The sequence below is a fragment of the Eubalaena glacialis genome, chromosome X, assembly GCF_028564815.1.
Source record: "Eubalaena glacialis isolate mEubGla1 chromosome X, mEubGla1.1.hap2.+ XY, whole genome shotgun sequence".
NCBI lineage: Eukaryota > Metazoa > Chordata > Mammalia > Artiodactyla > Balaenidae > Eubalaena > Eubalaena glacialis.
This window is the reverse complement of record NC_083736.1, coordinates 93,497,809-93,511,412: the sequence shown is the minus strand read 5'-3', so window position 1 is coordinate 93,511,412 and position 13,604 is coordinate 93,497,809. Positions and strand designations below refer to the sequence as shown.

General features: G+C 36.9%; 1 protein-coding gene across 2 annotated transcripts in view; it reads left to right on the top strand.

Annotated features, from left to right (window-relative positions):
* SYTL4 (synaptotagmin like 4) overlaps positions 1-13,604 on the top strand; it is a 68,995-nt gene that overhangs the window by 14,994 nt on the left and 40,397 nt on the right. For both annotated transcript variants that reach the window (XM_061179552.1, XM_061179551.1), the window contains exons 2-3: positions 12,841-13,023; positions 13,275-13,490. In XM_061179552.1, coding sequence (XP_061035535.1) covers positions 12,914-13,023; positions 13,275-13,490 — 326 coding nt within the window. In that variant the 5' untranslated portion in view covers positions 12,841-12,913. The remainder of the gene's footprint in view (positions 1-12,840; positions 13,024-13,274; positions 13,491-13,604) is intronic.

The following is a 13,604-nucleotide window of genomic DNA, read 5'->3' as shown; positions in this document are numbered from 1 at the left end:
ATGTGCCACTGTTGGTGTTTCTTTCTAGTCCCCTTTCCCCAAGCTGGAATAGGTGCCCCACCTTAGCATTCCCATAATACCCTGTGTGTATATTTCTTTGATTACCGTGTTCTTTTATGATTATCTATTTAAGTATCTCCTTCGATAGACTGTGTGTTCTTTGTGGGCAGGTACTCTGCATTGTTTTGTCCTTAGCCAGCTAGCACAGCACTTAGTACATAGTTGGCCCTCTTAACTAGTGAGCATTCTGTAAACAGTGCAGAATGCAGAGCTCCAGGTCAGGGAAAGAAGTAGGATTTTGAAGGCCTGAAATCACACAGACATTCAGAGATAACTACCAGCACAGGAGAGGGAGGTCTCACAGAAGAATCTTTGGGACCAGTTACATTTACATTATTTAATCTAGGATCCAGAAGGGACTTGAGGGGATGGGAGTTGAAAGGGACAATTGATAAAATAACCAACACAGTATCCCAATGTAAACATTTTGTTGACTATAAGCAATGTTAGATGCTCACTCAGCTGTTAACCGACCAAAACGATGTTCTCAGTTGGTGCCTTTGTGCATAGGTGGCTGGATCCAAACAAGGGGATTTAGGGAAGCCCTGCATCCCTGGAAGCTTTCTTTACTACATGGAGTTCTTTTGTTTGTTTGTTTTTTTGTTTTTTTGAGTTCTGCAGACTCACCACATAACCTGTTTTGGTTTCATTTTTCTATGCTCTAAGATCCACTCTCTTTTACCTTTAGATTTTCAAATAATTAGTTTTTCTTTTTTCCCAAAGTGGGCTGGATTTTGCTAGCTATGCTTCACTCATGTTTTGGAAACCCACACACGTAATAGGTATTAATTCTGACAGTGCTAGATTGGTCTGCTTCAGACACTATAATTGCTTTGGTCACAATTAGTTAATAGAGTCCACTTTGGAATGTACCTTATGGCAGCACAAATCCTTATTCATTAAGCTGCCCTACTTGCATCAGGGCAACTATATTACAGTCATCAGAATGATTTATTCTTTCCTAATTAACATATATCATAACTATATGCAAGCAGAATCACAATAATACATGTCAATTCATAAGAATGATTTCCCTTCACCCTTCTTTAAGCAAAGCATTTCCCAACTTTTTTGATCACTCTCCCTTACTACCAAAAATTTCGATCACCCCTAATATACATATATTTATTTACAAACTATATATTTACCACTGTCCTAATATTATATATTATAAAGCATTTACAAAAATAGAAATAAAGAAGGATATGAGATGAAACGAACGCTTTTTAGATTAATTTTAATATTTATTAATAGTGTGACAACCTTTGCTCTCATTTCGATGAGAGCAGTGACATTGTGCACTTCGTTTAAACAAAATCTTGGTTTATGATACAGCTACCTGAAGGTCTGATTCTAAGTTGTTTATTTTTATACTTGATTTTAATGACTGTTGTAGCTGAGTAAAGGATACCTCACAAAACATATAAATCTAAAAATAAAAAAGTGCATTGTTGGATGCACTTACTAAATAACAATACATATCTTGTAGTTTCAGGTAACAATTATACAAACATTTTGTTGCTGTTCCATCTTCTCAGCTCTCAGCATACTGTCTTTTCCCATTTTTAACAAATGGTTCAAAACTCATGGAACTTCTTCATTTGGAAGAGTTAGACGATGAAATACATCTTTTAAGAAACAAAATTAAATAGTAATAGAAACATTTTCATATCTACTCTGTATTATTTATTGTTTATAAAAAGCCCCTTTGATGTAAAACATTTTACTGTTTGAATGCATTTAAAGTCTGCTACTGCCTTAGAGGTATTCTAGGAGTGTAAAACTGCTGATTACAAGGTTTAGTTACATTTAATCTTAAAACTTTAAAAAGCAACTTTACTGAGTTATAATTTGCATACAATAAACTGTGCATATTTAAAGTATACAAGTTGATAAATTTTGACATCTCTGTATACCCATGAAACCATTACCAAAATCAAGAAAGTAAACATATCTATTACCTTCAAAAGTTTCCTTATGCCATTTTGTAACCCTTCCTTCCTGTTTGTATTATATCCCTCTTTTCCCACAACCACTGATCTGTTTTCTGTCACTATAGATTAATTTGCATTTTCTAGAGTTTTATATAAATGAAATCATGTACTACTGTGTGTTCTTTTTTGTCTGATTTTTTTCAGTCAGCGTAATTATTTTGAGATTCATCCATATTGCTGTGTGTGTCAGTAGTTCATTCCTTTCTATTGCTGAACAGTATTCCATTATATGGATATACTACAATTAAAAAAAAATCCATTCACCTCTTAATGGGCATTTGGGTTGTTTCCAGTTTTTGGCTATTATAAATAATGCTATTACTATCATTCACATGCAAGTCTTTGCATGGACATATGCTCTTGCTTTTCTTGGGTTAATACCTAGAAATGGAAAGTCTAGGTCATATGGGAGATATATGTTTAACTTTTTGAGAAACTACTAAAATGTTTTCCAGCGTGGTTGTATCATTTTACATTCCCACTGCAGTGTGCGAGAGTTCCAGTCGCTTCAAATCTTGGCCAACATTTGTTACACTTTTAATTTTAGCCATTCTGATAAGTGCATAGTGGTATTTCATTGTGATTTTAGTTTGCATCTCCCTAATGATTAATGATGTTGAACATTTTTTCAGGTGCTTATTTGCTATTTATATATCTTCTTTGGTGATGCATTTGCTTAAATTTTTGGTTCATTTAAAAAATTTAGGTTTTTTTTTTTAATTACAGAGTTTTGAGAGTTCTTTATATGTTCTGGATACAAGTCTTTGTCAGATGTACTATTTGCAAATATTGTCTTCCAGTCTATATAGTTTGTGTTTTTATTTTCTTATTAACATCTTTCAAAGCACAGAGTTTTTAGTTTTAATAAAGTCTATTTTAGCAAGTTCTGGATCATGTTTTAGGTGTCATATCTAAGAAACCTTTACATTTTTTTGCATATGGATATCCAGTTTTCCCAGCACCATTTGTTGAAAAGACTACCATTTCTCCACTGAATTCCCTTGCATCTTTATAAAAATCAAATGACTATAAACATAATGATTTATTTCTGGACTCTATTCTCTTCCAGTGTCTCTCTGTATGCCACTACCACACTCCCTTGATTACTGTAGATTTATAATGTCTTGAAAACAGACTGTGTAAGTCTTCTAACTTGGTTCTGCATATGTTTTGAACCTCACAATATATTGTTTTTTAATTTTTTGCTTTAAGGAGTCAATTATACTTTTAAAGAAAATTTAAATAAGAAAATAATATTTTTACCCACATATTTACTATAGCATGTGTTCTTCATTACTTTTTATAGACCCATATTTCTATTATTTCTATCTGGTATTATTTTTCTTCTGCCTGAAGGACTTCCTTTAACATTTTTTATAGTTGCAGGTCTGCTCGTGATTAATTCTTTCAGTTTTTGCATGTTTGAAAAAGTCTTTATTTCACCTCTGTTTTTGAATGACACTGGGTTTAGAATTCTAGGTTGACAGGTATTTTTCTTTCAGTATTTTAGAGATGTTCCACTGTCTTCTCATTTGCATTGTTTCCAATGGTAAATTTGCTTTCATCATTATCTTTGTTCTTCTGTATCTAATGTGTTGTTTCCCTCCCGCCCCCCACCTGCTGGCTGCTTTTAAGATTTTCTCATTATCTCTGGTTTTAAAAAATTTGACTATGCTGTGCCATGTGCTGCAGTTTTCTTTCTATTTCTTGTGCATGAAGTTCATTGAGCTTCTTGGATCTGTGAATTCATAGTGTTCATCAAATTTAGAAAAAAATTTGGGCCAGTATTTTCTCAAATATTTTTTCAGTGCCCCCATTTCCTTTGGTGACTCCAATGACATACATATGAGGCTGCTTAAAGTTGTTCCATAGCTCATTAATGCTCTGTTCTTTTTCTTCAGTATTTTTTCTTTCTGTTTCATTTGGATAGCTTCTATTGCTGTCTTCAAGTTCAATAATGTTTTCTACTGCAATGTGTAATCTGCTGTTAATCCAATTCTGTGTATTTTTCATCTCAGACATTGTTTTTTTAATCTCTAGGTTTGATTTGGGTCTTTTTAACACCTTTCATGTCTTTATTGAACTTTTTGAAATATGGAATACAGTTATAATAACTGTTTTAATGACTTTGCTAATTCTAACATTTGTGTTAGTTCTTGGTCAGTTTTTGATTAATTTTTCTTCTTATCGTGCATGTATTTTCTTGCTTTTTTGCATGCCTGTTTATTTTTTATTGGGTACTAGATATTGTAAATTTTACCTTGTTGGGTGCTGCATATTTTTATATTACTAGAAATATGCTCGAGCTCTGTTCTGGGATGCACTTGAATTACTTGAAACAGATTGATCCTTTCAGGTTCTTCTGTTTCGATTTGTTAGGCAGGACCAAAGCAGTGCACAGTCTAGGGCTTATTGTTTCCCATTATGTAGGCAAGACCCTTCTGAGTACTCTGCCCAGTGCCCTGTGAATCATGAGGTTTTCCAGTTTGACTGGTGGAACAGGCACTACTCCTGGTCGTGTGTGAGTGACAGGCACTGTTCTTTTGAATCCTTTCAGCTGGGGTTCTTTCTCTGGCCTAGGGTAATTTCCTCACAGGCATGCCATGTGCTGATCAGTCCTTTGCTGAATACTTGAGGGAGACCCTCTGCAGGTCTCTGAAGACCTCACTCTGTGTGGTTCTCTCAGGTACTCTGTCCTATGAACCCTAGCCAGACTCTTAGCTCTGTCACCTCCACTCACGGAGTTCACCACGCTCTGCCTGTATTCGTCCTCCCTGCACCATGGCCTGGAAACTCTCTCAAGACAGTGAGCCTGGAAAATCAGAGGGCTCACCCTATTTGTTTCCTATTTCCCAGGGATCACAGTCCTCCATTGCCTGATATTCAGTGTCTTGAAAATCACCATTGTTTTATGTATTTTATCCATTTTGGGGGGTGGGGGGGTCCAGGCAGGGTAAAAATCCATTCTTGGCCAGAAATAGAAGGCCACTGACATTTTATAATCCCAAATTTTCATGACCAATTATAATTTGTAGCCCAATTTCAATTCTAATTTTTCAAAAATGTACATACCATCATGTTTCTTGACATAGGTAGATCAGTTCTAAATATCTGTTCAAAAGTATACAGAATCTGACGTGCAGCGACGCAGATCTTTTCATATCACTCATCAGTTTCTGTGTAAAACATACTATCATTTGCTTAATAATAGCAGTTTGATTCAGGGTTTCTTGGTTAAACTAATATCCTTTGAAAGACACTGGTTTACTTTTTCATTTTCAGTGAGGTATAAATTTTACCAAAATTGTCCATTGCCCTTGGTCCAAACAGCAAAATGCTTTTGTCATATCACTTAAGTGGGACATGACTGATAATGGAATAGAATTTATGTGCAAAACCAGCACATAGTTATTACTTGTGGGTTTAGAGGAATAATTTAATACCAATTCAGCCTTTTTGCCCTTGAGCATGGGTCAATTTTTCTGGAATTCACTGTCATCTCTAAAGTTGTCAGCATAGTTTCTCACTTAAAAAAAATGCCTGAAACTTTAAATGGTGTCTAGATGCAGTTTACCTCACACTTCATCTGTATTCTTTAATAGAAAATAAACGTCACTTTGTAAGACCCAGTCACATCTTAAAACACAAATGCACATATAAAAACTGACAAAAATAAAAATAGCTAAAACTTAGAGTGCACTCTCTGTGTTTACATTACTTTAAACACTACATATTTAAAAAACTCATTGAATCTTTATAACAAGCCCAAGATGGTAGGTATAGTTATTATCTTCCTTTTACAAATGAGGAAATTGAAGCACTGAGAGGTTTAGTCACTTGCCCAAGGTCACTCAGCTAGTAATTGATGAAGCTGGGATTCAAATTCAGGCAGTCTGAGTCCAGAGGCCATGCTTTTAACCATGACACCAGACTGCCTCAGGAAAATAAAAACACTTTGCTCTCAGCTCTAGTACCACTCTTCAGTTTCTGTGAGTTTAAGTTTAAACATATAAATACAAATAGATTTCTGGGTGAAGACATTGAGTAAGCATTTATTGAACTCATATTGTGTATCAGACACTGTGCCAAGTAAGCTCTTGGGGGTATGAAGTCCAGATACAGTGCCTCCCTTCAAGAAGGCCACATCTGGTGGAAGTTTCTAGTTTGAGCATAAGTATTACCATCTTCACATTTATATGCGCATTGCATGTTTGGGAGAGGGAAGGGTACCAGTGTGCCCAGCAAATTGAACATGGAAAAATATGTTTTATTTGCTGCCCAGTGCAGGGACATTATTTGATGTTTTTCTAATTCACACCAGTTTCCATTTTGGGGACACCACAATGATTTTAAAGTCAAGTACTGTTCTTGCAAGGACTTCTATATCTTTGATAATCTTTTTTATATTTTAGGCCCTTGCCCAAGGTCATATAACTAATAAATATCGCTGCTCTGTTGAACTGGTCTTCAGAATTTAAGATAATTTGAGAGAGCTCCCCTCACCCCTTCTTGAAAACTAGCTGTGTTAGTGTTGGTGTTAATGTTCATTTATTAATTATTATTATCTCTTAATCTACAAGATTAGGGTATAAAATGGATATATCCATTTGGATAAATAATTCTACATATGTTCATATGTTCTACAATTATATCAAGATTATTGTGTTGTTCAAGTTGTCTGTATATATACTAAGTTTTTATCTGCTTGTGCTATCAGTAGTTGACAGAGGTATATTAACCTCCCATTCTGATGGTAGATTTTTCAGTTCCCTCTTGCCTTTGTAAGTATTTGCATTAAAATATTATCCTGAGCAATAAATATATGTAATTTTCTAACTCAACAAACCATCTTTTCTAAAATATCTTCTTGTGGGCATGAGGCCCCACAAAGATGCTATATTAAGACATTTCATTCGAGTCTTGACACCCCACGACTAACATGGAACAAATTGTCCATCAGAGCTTGGGTTCGGACATTCATGTTATCTGAGCTGTGGTCTTCTCAGTAGATAATCCTTACCCTTTTGACTATATACCTCTGACTGAATTTCAGTGAAGGGCCTTAACAAGTTTTCTTGGGCTTTGGTTTTGCCATTAAATCCTAGTGCTGTATCCGTCAATCGGGAGAATATGAAAAGTGACAGGTTTTCTAACCACAAATCTGTCTGGTTTTCTTATTTGTGCCCCTATTATTTTTCTGAGTTACATTTTTCAAAACGTGATGTGCCATTTACCATAAAAATATATCACTTAACTCATTGCATATAAAAGCAGTGTTTCTATCCCATGTTTTCCTTTTTGAATTTCTAGAAAACATTCTACCCGTATAGAATACGTATGCCCGTATGGTATGGGCATGGTGGTGGTGGTGGTGAGGCAGGCAGCAGGTTTCTTCTTTAAGATGTTAATGATAGATTTAGTACAATTATGAAGTTATGATTTCTTCTTTGGCATATGAGTTATTAAGAAGTATCTTTAAATTTCCAAAAGTATCAGGATTAAAAATTATCTTTTGTTATTGATTTCATATTTAATTTCCTTGAAGTCAGAGACCATGGTCTGTATGAGAATGGCTTCTTTGAAATTTACTGAGACTTGCATTATAACCTAGTACATGGTCATTTGGTGGTGGGGGGTTGGTAAATGTTCCATATGTGCTAGAAAAGAATATGATTTCCAATTGGATATAGAATTCTACATATGGCCATTAAATCAAGCTTATTTTGTTCAACTTGTCTATATATTTAGTAATTTTTTATCTGCTTGTACTATTAATAATTGAAAGAAGTATGTTAATCTCCCCCCCTTTTTTTTAACAAATTCTAGACTATTTTATTTGTTGACTACAATTATCGGTATAGTGCTAGATAATTTACATAGATTACATCATTTTTTTTCCTTTTTTAATTGAAGTGTAGTTAATGTACAATATTATGTAAGTTACAGGTGTACACTATAATGATTCACAATTATTAAAGGTTACATTTATAGTTATTGTAAAATATTAGCTATATTCCCTGTGTTGTATCCTTGTAGCTTATTTTATATAATCTCCCATTTTGATGGTCCATTTTTCAATTTCTCTCTCTAGTTGTACATAATCTTCCTTTATATATTTGGAGGTGTTTTATTAGTGCCTATTAATAAAACATACTAGGTTTTTTTACTCTATGTAGTGGTCTTATCTTTTATAATGCTTTTGTTATTTCGAAGTTTTATTTTTTAGATATTAATATAACTACCTCAACTTTATTTAGGTTTACATTTATCTGGTATATTTTTTCCATCTTTTTTACTTTCAGTCCTTCCTGATCTTTATGTTTTAGATGTGTCCCTCGTGGAATGGCACATACCTGGATTTTTAAATTTTATATAGTCTGTTAACCTCTGTATTTTAAAGGATGAGTTTTACTCATATATTTTTTTGTTTGTTGATATATTGGAGCTTGTTTTTACCATCTTATGTTTTGCTTTCTATTTGTTTCAGTTTTTCTATGCTTTTTCTCCTTGCCTTTAAAATTTTTTTCTTATTCTGTTTTATTTTCCCCACTACTGAGTCTGCAAGATCGCATCTCAAGTGAGCTGGCTAGTAACAGGGTTAACATTGGAAATAGCAACCTATGGTCTAAGGTGGGGTTGGGGTTGGGATGTGGCTTTTCTAAAAGGAGTCACATTGGCAAGTGATGGGGGAGAGGAGGCAGGGAGCTGATGGAGGTCATGGCTGATGGATTCTAAAAACGTTTTTTTTTTTTTTACAAGGGTGAAACAAGGATGTCTGATGGGAACTAGGGGAAAGGGAAGTGGGGGTGTGAGATGAATGAGGGCTTAAAATAGAACCTGAAAGGACTAGGTAAGGGAACTGAACTAAAGGCACGTAAAAAGAATTATGGGTGACAGTGAGGGTCCAGCTGAGATTGTAGACCAGGAATTATGTAGGACCTGGGTATAGGAGCAGACAAGGCAGACTATAGCATTGGTACAGGTTTGGAATTTTGATGGACAGTTGCTGCAGAGAGATGAAGGTGCATGGATATGGAAGATACTGGTGAGAGTGATTCAAATGTTGAGCCATCTGGAGTCCACGATGGGTAGCGAAGGAAGATAGATCAACAGAAGGCAGGTAGACCAAGAGAAAATGGAGGATGGGCTCAAGAGACTGTGGTCTTGATGAGGTTGAAGAACAGGTGTAGTGGGAGTAAGCTGTAATTGAAAAGTAGGGATTCTTGAATTTAAGATTTCAGAGGGGGCAATTCTGGTTGGTCAAGTTCATGAGTGAAAAATAAAGGGAAGATGTACAGTATTAGCAGTTCCAGTTTGTTATGGTGCTGTCTTTGTTTCCTCAATGACGCTGTTTCTTCCTTGGCTTTTACTATTACTTGGTCTCATTATTGTGCCAATGTGCTTGTCTCATCACAGAACTCTGCTGCCTCTCCACAAACATCAATTTTCGAATAAATCTGGTTTTGCTCTCATTTCCAGTACGCCTGTGCCATTCTTGGTCTTTAATTGCCAGGCAATTGGTGATACCTATTTTATCTAGGAGCCGCTGATTTTTTGCCAGTTCTTCAGCCATAATCACACATATGGGAATTCATTTCTGCAATGCTTTTGATTGCTCTGTTCAATATTTTATAATCGCTTTGGCCGTGATCCTGCCTGGACAGAGCCAGTAGAGCACTAGCTCTAGAATCTGATTGCCTGGGCTTGAATCCCAGCAACTGCAATTACTTTCTGTTTATTCTTGGGCAAGTTAACCTAACCTCTCCTGAGTCCTCATCTATAAAATGTGGATAATAATAGTACTCATTCTTGGGGTTGTTGTGAGGATTAAATTAGTTAATATATGTAAAGTACTTGTTGCCTGGCATGTAATAAATTCTCAATAAATGGAACTGTTGGGGTGATGATGACAGTGATGATGATCAACAGTAGTGGTGGCATATGCAACACAATGTGCCAAATACAGTGTTAGGTGCTGGGCCAGATACATAGAAGAATATTGAAAACGTCCTTGTTCTCATGGAGAGTATATATTCTCCTCGGGGATAAGAATTAAGAATATTTCCTCAAGACTACCTAAGAAAGGGCCTATGAAAGAGGCTTAGCATCTTATAGTTCAATAAAGACCAAGAAATAGTGAAGTCAAGAAAATATTGAGATTTCTGGAACCTGTGTCGCTTTGCTGTGTTGTTTATGCTCTCTATTGTGTTGTCGGTAATTAGTTAAAAAAAGTGAAAGGCGCTTGTTGTGTAGTTTCAAGGGAGAGTAGAGAAGGTAAGTATGATCCTCATTTCCTTTCTCATGCTCTGTCCATCCTGGGCTGTTTGACTCTCATGACAACCAAATCTATATTTTCAGATGCAGTCTCTCTTCCTGAGGTACAGCTTTATGCCTCCAATTACTTCCAGAACCTAATTATCTGGATATCCAGTATGCAGCACAAACTCAGTATGACTGAAATGAAACTTCTTGCCTTATTTCCACACCTGTTTCTTCTCTTACAGCCCTTATCACTGTCAGGACTTACTAGTCAGTTGTTTAACCTTGACATACACAGTAGGCATCTGCCTTCACCTTCTTCATCCTCGCCACTCAATCAGTCACTCCATTCTGTCAGTTCTACTTCTCAAACCTATTCTGTGTTCTTTTGTCTTCCTGTTCTGGTTTAGGCCTGCCCTGCAGCAGATTCAGCGAGTACGTGTACTCCAAACGTGTGTTCCAAACATTGTGATGGGACCTTTAACACACATTATTTAATTTTCTTGACAAATTTGAGAGGTAGGTCATTTCGTAGATGAGAAACCAGAGGATGACAGAAATACAATGACTTTGCCTAGTTGGTTAGAAGCATAGTTAAGTAAACCTAGGTTGTCTTTTTGTCTGGAATATTATAATAATCCCTCTGTCTCCTTTGAATTGTTTTCTTTTTTCAAATTTAAAAGTAAGACACGTTTGGGCTTCCCTGGTGGCGCAGTGGTTGGGAATCTGCCTGCCAGTGCAGGGGACACGGGTTCGAGCCCTGGTCTGGGAAGATCCCACATGCCGCGGAGCAACTAAGCCCGTGAGCCACGATTACTGAGCCTGCGCGTCTGGAGCCTGTGCTCCGCAATGGGAGAGGCCGTGACAGTGAGAGGATTACCGCGCACCGCGATGAAGAGTGGCCCCCGCTCGCCGCAACTGGAGAAAGCCCTTGCACAGAAATGGAGACCCAACACAGCCAAAAATAAATAAATAAATAAATTGATTAATTAAAAAAAAAAAAGTAAGACACGTTTGTAAAAAAAAAATCAGAACTATGTAAAGTAAAAAGTAAAAGTTGCTCCCTTGCAGTTCTGCTTCCCAAGAGAAACCAATAATAATGGGTTTTGTTCTAGACCATTTTCTTTGCATATACAAATGTATAGATAAATACTTTACCAAAGAGATCATTCAAGTGCAGTCCTGAAATGACTTTTTTTTCCCACTCAGGAACATATTTTCATACAGATCTACCACATTTTTTAAATGGATACATAGTATGCCATCATATGGAAGTATTGTTTAATGATTTCTCTGTTAAAGAACTTGTTTTTGCTCTTACAAATAATATTGCAGTAACTTTCTTGTATGTATACCTTGCATACACATTTATGTGAATATTTCTATTAGGAAGGTTCTTAGATGTGGTATTGCTTGCCTAAGGAGTATGCATATTTTACAATGTGTTACTAACTGTACTTCAATTTGTCTTTTGAATCAGTCTTCCATACTATAGCTGGAGCGATCTTTGTAAAACAAATTTGAGTATGTGATTTCCCAATATCAAAAACAAAGCAACAACAAAGATGCTCGATGGATTTCTATTGTCTATGTCATCAGTTTTAAAATTCTTAATTTTTAAGAGTATTCGAGAGCTACATAATCTGGTTCCAACCTGTATTTCCTACCATTCTCCCCAACCAACAAACATATACTCTGTTCTATAAGGTAAAATCCACCTGCTCTGTAAAACCTTCCACATGTATAGTTCTCTCTCTTCCCTCTCTAGGCAAGATAGAACTAGTTACTCCCTTCTCTAAGTTCCCATAACAATTTATTATCCCTTTAATAGCACTTAGTACACTGTACTGTGTGTGTCTGTCTCCCCCTACTACTCTGTGACCTTCTTAAAGACAAGAACTGTGCCTTACTCATCTCTGTATCCCCAGCACTTTGCCCAATACCTGTGACTGGGTTCTCAACAAATGTGCATGAAATAGGTGAAGATATTCTTGAGGTAGTGTTAGCAATAAGGACTTTGGGAGATAGAGTAGGTGACAGCAGTTTTGAAGTGTAGCAGAAAGCTGACTGCATCCTGGGAACATGGATGCCGGTCAGGAAAGGGGAAATGGGTTTCAACTGGCAGAGGTCCCTGTGTGGTTTTCTCCACTACAGAGACCAGCTGTCTGATTATTTGGCTTAATAGACTTGTTACTTGAGAACATTAAAAAAATTGAAAATGGGATGATTGAGGATACACTTTGGTGGAGGGGGAATTTGACTCAGCTGTTCTGCGCTCTTTCCAGACTTATGTTGAAAGACCCAACCCTTTGCCAGAGTCATGAATAAGTTTTTCTTCTTGAAAAATCAAAGCCTCTTCATTTTCAGGGTAGGATTCATCTGGGGGTAGGAATGGTAAATTGGTCACATACTTCTATGTTATCTCTAGCCTGGCTCAAGGGGGAGGTGGCCCACCGAAAGGCTCTAGGGCTGTGGGCCTCTTCTGGAGTAAATTACCTGTGCGAAATTAGTTCTTATCTTATTTCAGGCAACTCTGGGGTAGCTCTCCTGGCCTGGTAGCTTTGAAGAAAGAAGAGTAGAAGGAAAAACTAGAATAAGTCATGTCGGAGATACTTGACCTCTCTTTTCTGTCTGAGGTGGAAAGGGATTTGATCCTCAGTGTTCTACAACGAGATGAGGAGCTCCGAAAAGCAGATGAGAAAAGGATTAGGTAAGAGTCCCAGAAAAATCATGGGCTCCCAGGCCTTTAACCAATGATACCTGGACTTTTCCTTATACTTCTCATCTGACTTTCAGAGGAACTTGTGTATGAGGTTTACAACTCCTCAGTGGGTCAGGTTGGGCTCTGAGGTTGTTGCTTTCACAGAACCAAATAGTCTTACTGTCTCTACCCCTCAACCCCTCTCCATCCAGCCTATGCAGATTTCAAATCACTTGTGTTTCTCTTTTGGGTCTTGGCAGGCGACTGAAGAATGAGTTACTGGAGATAAAAAGGAAAGGGGCCAAAAGGGGCAGCCAACACTATAGTGATCGGACCTGTGCCCGGTGCCAGGAGAGCCTGGGCCGTTTGACTCCCAAGACCAACACTTGTCGGGGTTGTAATCACCTGGTGTGTCGGGACTGCCGCATCCAGGAAAGCAATGGTACTTGGAGATGCAAGGTGTGCGCCAAGGAAATGTGAGTGTTAACTTATGGCTGAGTAGAGAGAAGAAATGGGGCCCCAGCTGTGGTTAGAATTTCTCCCCTCATCCTTTGTTGGTTGAATGTCAAGGGCCATTTTTTTTTTTTATC